The following is a 12,786-nucleotide window of genomic DNA, read 5'->3' on the forward strand; positions in this document are numbered from 1 at the left end:
CCTCAAACTCCTCACTGGCGTCATCACAGCTCACTGCAGCCTCAAACTCCTCACTGGCGTCATCACAGCTCACTGAAGCCTCAAACTCCTCACTGGCGTCATCACAGCTCACTGCAACCTCAAACTCCGAGGGCTCAAGCCATCCTCCTGCCTCAGCCTCCCAAGTAGCTAGAACAACATGCTCAAGCTACCATGCCCACCTAACACATGTCTCTGCTGATATATCCAAAGGCACTGTAAGTTGATACATTAAGTTAACATCATCACTCTACCCATAGCCACAGAGTGAGACTCTGTCTCAAAAAGAAAAAGATTTAAAATATTAGCTTTTCAAAAAGCATAGTCAAGAAAATAAAAATGTAAGTTATACCCTAAGAGAAATTTTTTGCAAAAGATATATCAACCAACCAAGAACCTGTATCCAGAATATATAAAGAGCTCTTGTAACACAGTAAGATAATTCACACCCCAATAAAAAGTGGGCAAGAGATTTTAAAAGGCGTACTTAACAAAACAGGAGCACTTGAAAGATACCACAGAAACACAGATTAAAACCGCACTACCATACCACTGCATGCCCACAGGTACAGCTTAGTTTAAAATGCTGAAAACCCAGGACTGGGCCTAGTGGCTCATGCCTGTAATCCCAGCACTCTGAGAGGCCGAGGTAGGAGGATCCCTTGAGCTCAGGCATTTGTGACCAGCCTGGTCAAGAGCATGACCTTGTCTCTACTAAAAATAGAAAATTTAGTCGGGCATCATGTTGGGTGTCTATAGTCTCAGCCATTTGGGAGGCTGAGACAAGAGGATTGCTTGAGCCCAGGAGTTTGAAGTTGCTATGAGCTATGATGATGCCACGGCACTCTACCCAGGGCAGCAGAGTGAGACTCTGTCTCAAAAAAAAAAAAAAAAAAAAAAAAGATTGAAAACACAAAGCGTCGGTGAGGGTGTGGAGATGGAGCAGCTGGAATGCTCATGCATTTCTGATCTTAAACTGCTGGCCTCCCAAAGTGCTGGGGTTATAGGTATGAGCCACCATGTTGGGCCCATGCATTTCAGGTGGGAATGCAAGATGCTGCAGCCACTTTGGAAAATCAGATATCTCTCTCAGATATTTACTCAAGAGAAATAAAAATTTATGTCTACAAAAGTCATGTTCAAAGACGTTCCTAAAAGCATTATTTGTAATAGCCAAAAAGCGGAAATGGTCCAAATGTCCAGCAGCTGGTGAATATATAAACAAATTGTGATACATCCACACATTACAGTATTACTCAACAATCAAAAGGAAGGAAATATTAATGTGTACACACATGGGTGAATCTCAAACATTATGCTAAATGAATACAAATGATTATATAAGGTCTAATTAGATTTTTATGCAGTTCTACTAAAGGCAAAACTATCGTGAAAGAAAGCAAGCAGATAAGGTACCATCTGGGCCTCGGACAAGCTCAGATCAAAGAGGGGTAAAGCAGAAAAGGGCAGGAAGGAACCTTCTCTAAGGAGCCAAAGCTGGTCTTTATCTGTATTATCTGGTAGTACTTAGCGTGATTATGCTCTGAGCAGGATCCAGTGTGCTCATCGGTCCAAAGTACAGTTGAACCTTCTGTTTGGTGTTCTGAGTAGACAACATATCAGGGTACTAGTCTGAGGTGAAGGCCCAGGATGGTGTTTCTGGCCCCTTGCTGGCATTGGGGTAAGCTGGTAGGACCCCCGGGGGGCTCCTTGCCATCCATCCAGGTACTCTTGTCTTGCTTACCTGCCCCCCGCCCCGACTCCCCAAGTTTCCTTCTTGCTCCAGCATCCAGCAGCCCCATGACTAGCTGGTGACCTGAATGGTTTGCACAGCTCATGGCCTAAGTGGCTGAGTACCTTGACGTGGAAATGGATATTTCTGTGGCCTAAAGAAATAAAGTTTTATTGGAACAACAGCCATGCTTATTCATTGACATATTGTCTGTGCCTGTTTCCTGCTACAATAGCAGAGCTGAGTACTTCCAACAGAGACCATAGGTAGTCTTCAAACCTAAAATATTTTACTACCCGGCCTTTTATCAGGAAAGTGTGCCCACCCTGGCCTTAAGGCAACACCCCCTGGACTCTTCTTTTGACCCTTAATTGACTCTCCCCAGGAGAGAGCTTATCTGATTGGGAACCTGGTGAGTTTGCCTCTAGAAGTCCCAGGTCCTCAATAGGAGACTTGTAACTGGCTTCAACACATGTCTTACAAATAGCTCTGAAAACGGTTTGTAGTGAACATTTCTCCCAAAGCAATGTCAACATCTCTGAAACAAATGTAAAAGACGGCCCTCATTCAGAGGTATAAACTTTGGTTGCTCGTGTAAGAACAAGCACATCGCTTTGTAGTCACACCTTTGAGTGCTTGCTCCTAGATGGGGTGATTCACTCACAGATCGGAAGGCGATTCTTCCACTCATATCAACCCATATGGTGTCTTAAATGCAGGCTCCACATGGCTTAGTCTCCACAGAGGCATAAAGAATGGGTTGGACAGCTACAGCCAAAGGAATCGTAAAAGAAATTTCCATCTTGGCTTCCATCTCTTGAGGAAGGAGAAAGAGATCGAATTTATAAGCCACTGCATCATTTCCCAGAAGTCTCTTCTCCATTCCCCCGTTTTCTCTCCCCCTGAATTTGCTTTGGAATTTCTTCTGTGCTGAACTTTCGTGCTCTCTCTAGCTCAGTGGGGGTGACTCCCCCTCCCACACCCTCCTGATCTCAGCGTCTTCCTCCTGGGGTTCTGCACAGCTTCCCGCATCTCAGTGGCTTTCATTTGGTGGCAGTGTTGGTGAAGACTTGGTATTAATGAAAGGAAATCCTTTCATTTCCACTTTTCCCTTAAGGATGTTTTTCAACCTTGGCACTTACTGACATTTTGAGGTAGATGGTTTCTTGTTGGGGTGGGATGTCCTGTGTATTATGAGATGCTGAACAGCATCCCTGGTCTCTGCACACTGGATGCTGTTAGCACCCCTCCCTCCTGATTGCAATGGCAAAAAACGTCTCCAGACGTTGCCAAATTGGGGGGAGCAAAACTGACTCCAATTGAGAACCACTGTGTTTCAGAATGGAATAATTCACTCTAAGCTGGTTTTTCCTGGGCACAGGGAGTCTCTACCCCAGGCCTCATGCTTTAAGTATGGGTAAGGGATCCAAAGCATTCTTCCCCCATGGACTGAGAAGTCCGGGCATTGAGGAGCCCACACCTTCCCTTCTCGGTCACCTCTGAATACCAGGATCCCAGAATTTCCCACCCAAACGGCCCAAACCTATTTCTAGGGCCTACTCAGGGCTCTTCCAGATTGGTGCTCAGGAAGGTGGTCGGTGATGCCAGCTCATGCCCTGAAGTCCTCGGGAGATAATGGTAGTACTTCCCTCATAGGGTTGTCATGGAGATTAAATAACTCAGCATATCGGGGAGCCCATGGGATGACTGCTCCATGGTAAGCACCATACGTAAATGTTAGGTGCTATTCTGATATTTCTCATATTAGTAGTCCCTAAACACCAGACAACTTCCTTCCTTATCTGTTGCTTAGATGAAGAAGCAGGTACGTGTTCAAACCCCGGAGGCAAACCTGACTGTGCTGGGCTCCAGAGGGATGGTGTGAAGGTCCCCAGCAGGGTATTCTCGCAGGGATTTCAGGGAATTCCGGGGCCACTCTCACTGGTGGCACCTTTCCCTGATGTGCTGGTTGAGGATGTAACTTCCTTTCAAATACACATGTGCAGTAGGTCTCTATTCCTGGTCTTGTCCTTGTCTCATCTGAAGGTCAAGGGAATGGAGAAGTGGTGGGACTGTTCTCCTCTTTTGAGATCAGAGAAGAAATGATGTTGAGCTTTGAGTGTCGCTCCTTGCTGTGCCATGAGCTGGCCAGGGGACCTTGAACACTCAACCTCTTAGTTTCTCTGAGCCTCAAATCCTCCATCTGCAAACTGGGGATAAAAATAGTACCTTACATACATTCCTGGGGAGCATGTTTAAAAAATAAAATAGTACCTTCCCTAATAGGACTGTGGTATGGATTTAAGTTAAAAAAAAAATACATACACAGAGGACATAGAACTGAGGATTTAGGAGTGCTGATTTTTAATTATTATAATAGTGTTATCTAAATTGTCATTATGACTGTTGGAAGAACATGGAGAAAAAAGTTCTATCCAAGCAGCTGTTATGAATCACAGACCGAGCCAAGAAGGCTTGAAAAACATCACCGTTAAGTCATGGAGGAGACTGTCAGAACCAAAGAAATGTTCTCACCAAATCAAAACCTACATATACCCACCCATTGTACACATGGGGAAACTGAGGCCCAGAGAATGGCTATGATGATGTTAATCTACATTGTTTGAAAGAAAAAGCTGAAACAGCTTCTAGGTTTTAGAAAGAAGAAAAAAAGAAGGGTGCCAAAGTTTAAGGGAGTTGAGAAGAGAATGGGGACCATCTCCCCTGTGTTGGGGCAAGTCAGAGCTGGCCTGTGAGGGGACAAGTGGGGAGGAAGCAGCACGTGTGGATCCCCTTGGTTCTCCTGCAACAGACTCATGAATGTCCTGATGAGGAGTGGGGACCCCTTCATGGTGAAAAAGCATGATCATTCAGCCCAGGTAGGGTCTTGCTGGTTTAATATGTTTTTTCCAGAAATGAGAGAGCACCTTAATCCAGCACCCTGTAGATTGGAAGGTACAGTGATGAGGTGTTGGGGTTCCAGCCGTGATCTGGGAGGGTCCCTGCACTGTGCTGTCAGGCTCCAAGTTGAATGTGGGGGCACTGAGAGCCTAGGGCAGAGGTGACAGTCTGTCTTTACCTTGTGAACCAAACATGCAAAATGAGGAACTGTCAATTCTGCTCCCACTGGTAAAGATGGGGACATTTTTTTTTCCTTTTAATTTGCAATGTTTATCACACCCACATTCTAAGTCATCCAGCTTCTCTTCCAGAACCGTCTGCCTTGGCAAACTAAATTAACCACCAAAAAAAAAAAGTTTAGCACCTAGGGTGAAGAACAAATTCGTTTTTTACAGCAAATATCAACATGTGAAAGCCTCAACTTGTCCCTGACTCATTCAGGGCACTTAGATTTTGACTGGGGCAGTGAGTGATCTCCTGTCACCTCTCTGGACCTCAGTCTCCCCAGCTGTAAAATGCACCAGGGGCAGCAACTGCCCTAGAGATGGAAGGCCAGGGAAAGAAGGGTGGCGATTGTGTCCACAGAATGTTTGACAATATCTGGAATTACTTTTGGATATCACAACAGAGGTGTGAGCATTCCTACTGACATTTAGTGGGCAGAGGTCATAGGGGCTGCTAAGCACCCTGCCATGCTCGGGACAGCACCCCACAACACAGAATGATCTGGCTCAGAATGTCATCAGTGCTAAGGACAAGAAACCGTGCTCCAGAGGGTTGATATGAAGATTACATGAGTTAATCCATTTTCATCCTTAGCCCTGGGCCAAACACATAGTAAATATTTAATAAAGCAACCTCACTCCTCTGCTCCTTCAAAGCCTGACCTTGGAGCCCCGGTGGGTGCCCCTTACTTTTGTTTCCCAGTTGTGTTTCCCCAACCTGAATTGCCATGGCACCATAGAAATGGACAGGTATGTTGATGATTCTTTGCAGGTGAAGTTGGGTCTCACATTCCAGAAAGTGGAATAAGCAGGTTGTGGCTGTGTTCTGTCCAAGGAAGAGAAATAGATTTCGGTATATTTGCCTGTCCACAGAAGGTGAACCTCTGAGAACCTCTAGCCTTAGGATGTTGGAGACCCAGCAGGGTCAGGGAGAGAGCACAGTGTGACCAGGTAATAGAACCAGTTCCCATGCAAGGTGTTACTCCACTTCAGAATCGTTAGTGCAGGGGGTACCAAAAGTGGCAATAAAGTTTCCACTTACTAATCACTTTCTCCTTCAGCTTGAAAAAGGGCTTAAAGGCTCAGCGCCTGTGGCTCAAGTGGCTAAGGCACCAGCCACATACACCTAAGGTTCGAATCCAGCCCGGGCCCGCCAAACAACAATGATGGGTGCAACCAAAAAAAATAGCCAAGTGTTGTGGCTGGCGCCTGTGGTCTCAGCTACTTGGGAAGCAGAGGCAGGAGACTCGCTTGAGCCCAGGAGTTGGAGGTTGCTGTGAGCTGTGATGCCAAGGCATTCCACCCAGGGGTACAGGGTGAAGCTCTGTTTCAAAAAAAGGGGGGGGGTGGGCGTAAAAATTTTAACTGTGTTTGATACAAAATTTGTCATACTTCCTTTGACTCTTTAAATGGAAGAAGATCAATTGGTCTTAAGGATTCAGAATCACAGTTTATTTCCTTTTTTTTAAAAAGCCCACACAGTGAATAGCCCCTAGCTCTGTGAAGGAGTAGAGGGTGTTTGCTCCTTCACCAAGTAGCCCATCCTACTGTATTTTCTTTTTTTCTTTTTTTTTATTTTTGAGACAGAGTCTCACTCTGTGCTGTGGGTAGAGTGCCAGGGAGTCCTACATCACAGCAACCTCAAACTCATGGGTTCAAGAAAGCCTCCTGCCTTAGCCTCCCAAGTAGCTGGGACTATAGGAGCCATCACAGCGCCTGGCTGCTTTTTCTATTTTTATTAGAGAAGGTGTCTTGTTGTTGCTCAGGCTGGTCTTGAATGCTTGAGTTCAGACAATACACCCACCTTAGCCTCCCAGAGTGTTAAGGTTACCGGCGTGAGCCACTGCGCCCAGGCCTGTTCTACTTTCTTGAGTTCTTGTATCTGTCTGGTAACCACGATCTACTATATTAATTTAAATTACTCCAGATGGGTAAACCAGATGACTGAGTTTATTCCATTATGTGTAAATCCGTAAACAATGGATAGGCTCTTAGAGAAAGCCCTCTTCGTGGATTATGGGCATGGACTTAGTGACAGCTATTCTGACTGTGACGGTGCTTTTTTGCTACACTCCAGATTGCACACATTATTGGGAAGTCACTTCCAGATGCCTTGGCTACACTTAGAGTATACAAGGTCAGGTAATTAACTTCTGGAACTCTTCCTAGAAAAGGTGCTGAATACCCCATTACCAAATAGCACTACAGTCACCTTTGAGGCACCTCCCTTGGGAAGTTATGCACCAAAGCCAGCACCTCATCTACCCTTCAAAGCAGTTTTGGAACTCTTTCTCTGGAATGACCATCAGCGTTGTCATCGTATGAGGTCTGACGATAAGTTTGTGAACTTGTCCTAGGGAGAGTGCTACCTACTTCATTGCTCAATATCACTGTGGTCACCAGGTGGCCAACGAGAGTACTGCAGAAGTGACCGCAGTGACTTTCAGCAAGGAGGGGTGTGGTTTGCGAACTTAATCGTCCCACCTCGTCTACATTGTCCAGTAAACATTACTGGCTACATTAAAATGACTTCTCCCGTAATCATCGGTAGGAATATTCGGTCGGGGTGCCTTACAACAAATTATTTAGTGTGAATGTTTCTCAAGAGAAGAAATGTAGGAATCTGGTTGTAAGGAATTCTCTTTCTCCACAGGTTGTTTCAGATTCTGTGAGTTTTATCACCAGTTAGATGTAACTTCGTTTCTTTTTCTATAAAATGGAAGGGACAGGGGTATCTGACCCACTGCCTCTGAGTCCTTTTCTGGACTCTACAAGTCTAATAATTAATTCTCTACCCTCTCCCACAGCACACGCCTTAGAATTTAGTGATGGTTTCTATTGATATTCTCCCAGGCAACTTTGTATAACAGAAGTCATTAGTTTTATTCAGCTTCAGCTTATTATAATTGGCATTTTAATTTTTGGTGTTTTTTTTTAAAGACTATTAAGATTGCCATAACTTTACAAAGTGATTTGCAAGCGCCCATGCCTGCCAGTTAACTCAGATGGCCACAGCACAAACGGCTTCCCATCAGAAGGGCTGAATCACTTCCCACCCTCCCAGGGCCAAGTGACTCACCAGCCAAGTCTCTTTGCAATTTGGGATCAGGAGCGTAGGATATTAGACTTCCTTTTACTTCGCTTCCCTTCTGGTGATTTAGATATGGATTCTCTAATGGCAACTTCTTTTCCCTTGGTTTTCTTTCCAAAATAATATGTACTTGTTATAAGAAATTCAGACTGCACATTCTTGTATAATACGGAAAGTGGAAATTTCCCTCTGTTCCCCCTCTCTAGAGAGAGCTACTTTTAACAGTTTGGTGAACATTCGTCCAGATATTATTTCCTTTACATATATTCACATTCTTTTTTAACAAAATGAGATCCTGTTTACAGATGCTATTTTGTGATGTGCTTTGTCTCCTAGCGATATGTCTCAGAGATTTTTTTCATTGGATAGATAGATACAGATATGTCTCATTTTTATAGTGGCATGGATTCCTGTGGTATTAATGTATCAGAAGTTATTTAACTGGTTCCCTCAAAGGTGATCTTAAGCCAAAGACTTGAGCTAAAGTAGGCCCCTAGGGATGCGATCTCAGGAAGCAGTGATAAGATAGTGGTAAGTGAGATAGGAAAGAGAGCAGACTAACCAAAGATGGTTGATGAGTGGGTATCTGTCGTCTAGGGGGGTCCCCCAAGCCATGCATAAGTTCAGTGATTCACTAGAAAGACTTGCATAACTCAGAAAAGCTGTTATTCTCATGATTATGGTTTATTACAGTAAAACGATACAGTCTAAAGTCAGCAAGGTTCATGGCTGTGGTTTGAATGTGTTCCCACCAAGATTCATAGATTGAATCCTAATCCCCAGTGCGATGGTATTAAGAGGCAGGGTATTTGGGGGGTGATTCCCTCATGAATGGGATCAGTGCCCTTAGGAGAGAGGCCCTAGACAAGTGACTCACCCCTGCTATCCAGGAGGACTCAGGGAGAAGGCGTCATCTAAGCAGCAGAGAGGGAGCCCTCTGCAGATACAGAATGTGCTAGGATCTTGCTCTTGGATTTCCTAGCTCCTAGGACTGTAAGAAATAAATTCCTGTTATTTATAAGCTACCCAGTATATGGTAAGTTGTTATAGCAGTCCAGACAGACTGAGACAGGCATATAGGGGAGAGTCCAAGAGAGACTCCTCCACTGGACTTGTACAGACAGCACTTAATTCTCCCAGCAGTGATGTGTGGCAACACGCTCAGAGTGTTGCCACCCAGGGAAGCTTACCTGAGTGTCTGGGATATCTGATGGGGGTTGGTCACATAGCCATGGCTGACCCTAATCTCCAGCCTGATGTTGAGTGGCTCAAGGGCCCAACCACAAATCACAGTTAGCATGGACAGTTTGGCATGGCTAGGGGAGAAAGCCACTGGTGCTATGGGTAGAACACTATCTATGGATGCCATGAGCAGCCTTCAAGGTAGGCTGAGAGGGTGGGCAGGGCACGTGGACATTTGGACATGTTTGTCTTTTCCAGGTTTTGACTTGAGCCTGCCTGGCTCCAGTTTGCTGACCCTTAGTATATAAAATGTCTTGGTATGTGTATTTATGTTCGCTTGTGCAGACAATTCTATAGGATAAATTCTTAGCAGTGAAATTGCTGAGTCATAAGTTATAAGACTTACTTGGAACAGATACTGTGAGCCACCCTAAAAGTTGGACTTTCTCTTCCACCCACAGCGCATGAGAGTGCATGAGATTCTTAAGCCACTTTCTCAAAGAAGTAAAACCTATAGCCACTTACAAGGTATCTTTCTGCATTGTGATTCTGGAGCTTTAGAGAGAATAATAGGACATTTTGCCCCCACAGAAGAGCTAATGAGGCTTTGAATGGCATAATATTATCTTGTTTTAGATTCAAAGCACACAGGGAAGGAGACAGAGGGAACTCATTCTTTTTGAAGAGATCAAACTTAGTGTGAGCCCACTAGGTGTGTTTCCAAAAACTTTTCAGTATTACCTATCCAAAAAAAAAAAGCCTTTTTTTTCAAATGCTTGAGAGATCCTTATCAATTTCCTTTATTAAGCAAAAGTTCCATTCTTATGATTTCCCTTTTTTTGTAATGGATTTGCATATAAATGAGGTCCACTTAGGCATACTGAGCATACCAAATGTACAAAAAATATACATGGTCCAATTTTTTTCACAGAGCTGACAGATATCAGTCACTCTTGACAGAAGATGATGTAGTATTTCACTTAACTGTAGTCTGCTCTAAGTCTTTTTAACTTTTAGATGATGGATGGAGTTTTGGTTTTTTGTTTTTTGGGTTTTTTTGATGGATGGAGTTTTTGTTTTTGTTTTTTTATTTTTCTTTTATTCCTCCATTTTCATCATTTGGAATTCTCGGTGTGAACCCCACAGAGGAGAACAGAGGCTCGTTAGCATTCAAGCTCTGTTTTTGGCTGCATATTTTAGTTGGTTTATTTGATAATCAGCATCCCTCCTGGGATCAAGCCCGTCTTTGCTCAGCTCACGCTGAGTGAATCTGTGATGTTTCCCATTCTGTAACCCTTCATTTGTAACATAGACACAGCCTGCTTTCCCATTAGCAAGACAGCATGCCTGCGCTATCCACCCGCAGATAAAGAATTAGGCAGAACTTGGCCAGGAAGATAAATCAAGTTAACCATCTCATTAGGCTTGAAAGACACAAATTAAGTATAAGTTAGGATTAACAGAGAAACTTTCCAAAGAGACATGCAGCACAGGAAGGGGTGGAAAAATTACCATAACCATTTCTCTAAGAAAACTTTTCACCATTGCATAGAACAGAGGAAACATGAGATCTCTTTTTATAAAAGGTCAGCAGACAAAAATATAAGACTGAAGTAGCAGCATAACATTTATTGAGCTCTTACTATATACTGTACTCTGAACTTTACACACATTATTTCATAGACAACGCACATTGATTTGTAGATAAACTACTACTAAGATTCCCATTCAACTCATAAGGACTCAGGCTCAGAGAGGTCACCTCTTTTGACTCCATGTCCCAGAGCTTTGTCAAATGTCAGAGCCAGGATTCACCCCAGGATGCATTGCCAACCCCCCACTCCAGGGGACATCCAGCCATGTCTGGAGACATTTGGGGCTGTCACAGCTGCTGCTGGCATCCAGTAAGTCGGGACCAGGGATACTGTTAAACATCCTGCAATATACAGGACAGTTCTCTGTGTGGAGTATTGTCTTCCATGATGTCAACAGTGCCGTGATTGAGAAACCCTGGTTCAGCCCCTCAACTGCACTACAGTGACAGCTCACTGTCCCACGGGACTAGCCATTTTAGAGCAAGTGCTGCAGGCAGTAAGGTTGCAGGACATAAGTTTAGGCGGTGCAGCTCTCTGGCAGAAAGAGCAGCTGGTGCAAAGGCTGTGAGGTAGGGACAAGGTGGGACAACAGGGCACCAGGTGTGGCTGTTGTAGAGACTGAGTGGGAGGATGAGATGAGGGAATTGGGATTTCTGGCCAGGTGAAGAAGACGACTGTCCCCTAAGTGATGACTCCATGTGTGCAGTTGAGGATGGTGCACTAATGCCTCTATCCACTAATGGCCTGCTTTTCTCTTGCCTCCTGCCCTCACCCCTCTGGCTCTAGTTTTCGGCCACAACGTGAAGAGCAGCAATGACTTCATCGGAAGAATCGTCATCGGCCAGTACTCGTCAGGCCCCTCCGAATCCAACCATTGGCGACGTATGCTCAACACCCACCGCACAGCCGTGGAGCAGTGGCACAGCCTGAGGTCCCGAGCCGAGTGTGACCGCGTGTCTCCCGCCTCCCTAGAGGTGACCTGAAAGGCTGCCAGGAAGGAGGCTTTCATTTGTTTGAAAAAAAAAAAAAAAGAAAAAGACAAAAAATGTGTCACATACTATTACATCCACACCTGCAAACACACACACACATCCACACATATACCCTAAATCCTCTCAGAACAGAGAGGAAACTGACTATTGATCGTAAAATGGCCACTGTCGATGAGTGAGCCCTGAGAACTTTCTCGAAGCCCTACCCATAGATCACAAGCTGAGTAGGCGCTGCCATAGGACTTATTGGCAGTGCCGCTCTTGTTGCTACCCCTGCCCCCAAATGCACTTTCAACCCTCAGGCCAGAAAGGGGACCTTCCAAAAGGTGCCAGCCTCCACCGTGACTAAGTTCCAAGAGTTTGGCCAGTGTGTGGGTGACCTGACTCCCCCACCCCAAAACACTGACCTACTCGGTAACTTCTGAATAGGCTGCTGTTATTCAAACCTGATACCTTTCTCCAAAGGTGTAAGTATCTTTCTTTTCTTAGTAAATGTGATAGTTAGGTTAGACCTCGAGAAACCAAATGGCAACAAAAAAATACTGCAGTATAAGAAGCCTCTCCTGGCTGACCCCATTTGTCCATGTGGTATGTTCTTACACCTGTGCCCTCACAAAGGAACGTGTGTGTGTGTGCCTATGTGTCCTCTTGAGAGAGCAAGGTGACAGGCTGGGACCTCAACCCCAAGCACTCCCTTCTCTCTGCCTCTCCCACCCAGCATCGTCCTGTCAAAGACCCCACCGTGGGTAATGGTAATGTGTGTGCGTCCAGTAAATAGAATACATGTGCTAGAATAAAAGTAACAGTTTTTGGCCAAATCACAGTGATCGTGACCCACCAAAGATCTTCAAAGAACTTGACACATGGATTAAAATGGCCACCACATCCCATCTACGACAATCTCCTTCCTTAATCCTGCTCTAAGGATCTTTCTGTGTTCGTGTGTGAACCAACGTCGTGTCCCACGTGCTGAGGAATTAGCGTAGCTAGAGTAGATCTCTGTCTCTCTCTCTTTCTCCCTCTCTCTCTCTCTGTTGGATGCTTCTGTATC

The 12,786-nt window shown here is 44.8% G+C and overlaps 1 protein-coding gene across 2 annotated transcripts in view; it reads left to right on the forward strand.

The window, feature by feature from the left end:
- The window catches only part of SYT17 (synaptotagmin 17), a 70,125-nt gene extending 58,316 nt beyond the window's left edge, over positions 1–11,809 (forward strand). The window contains exon 8 of one of the 2 annotated variants that reach the window (XM_003790712.2): positions 11,530–11,758. In XM_003790712.2, the coding sequence (XP_003790760.1) occupies positions 11,530–11,726 (197 nt within the window). In that variant the 3' untranslated portion in view covers positions 11,727–11,758. Of the gene's footprint in view, positions 1–11,529 lie in introns of both variants that reach the window. The other variant, XM_012805729.1, reaches the window with a different exon arrangement.
- The last annotated feature ends 977 nt before the right edge of the window (positions 11,810–12,786 follow it).

This window comes from Otolemur garnettii, unplaced genomic scaffold (assembly GCF_000181295.1).
Source record: "Otolemur garnettii isolate 467f Iridium unplaced genomic scaffold, OtoGar3 scaffold00044, whole genome shotgun sequence".
Taxonomy (NCBI): Eukaryota; Metazoa; Chordata; class Mammalia; order Primates; family Galagidae; genus Otolemur; species Otolemur garnettii.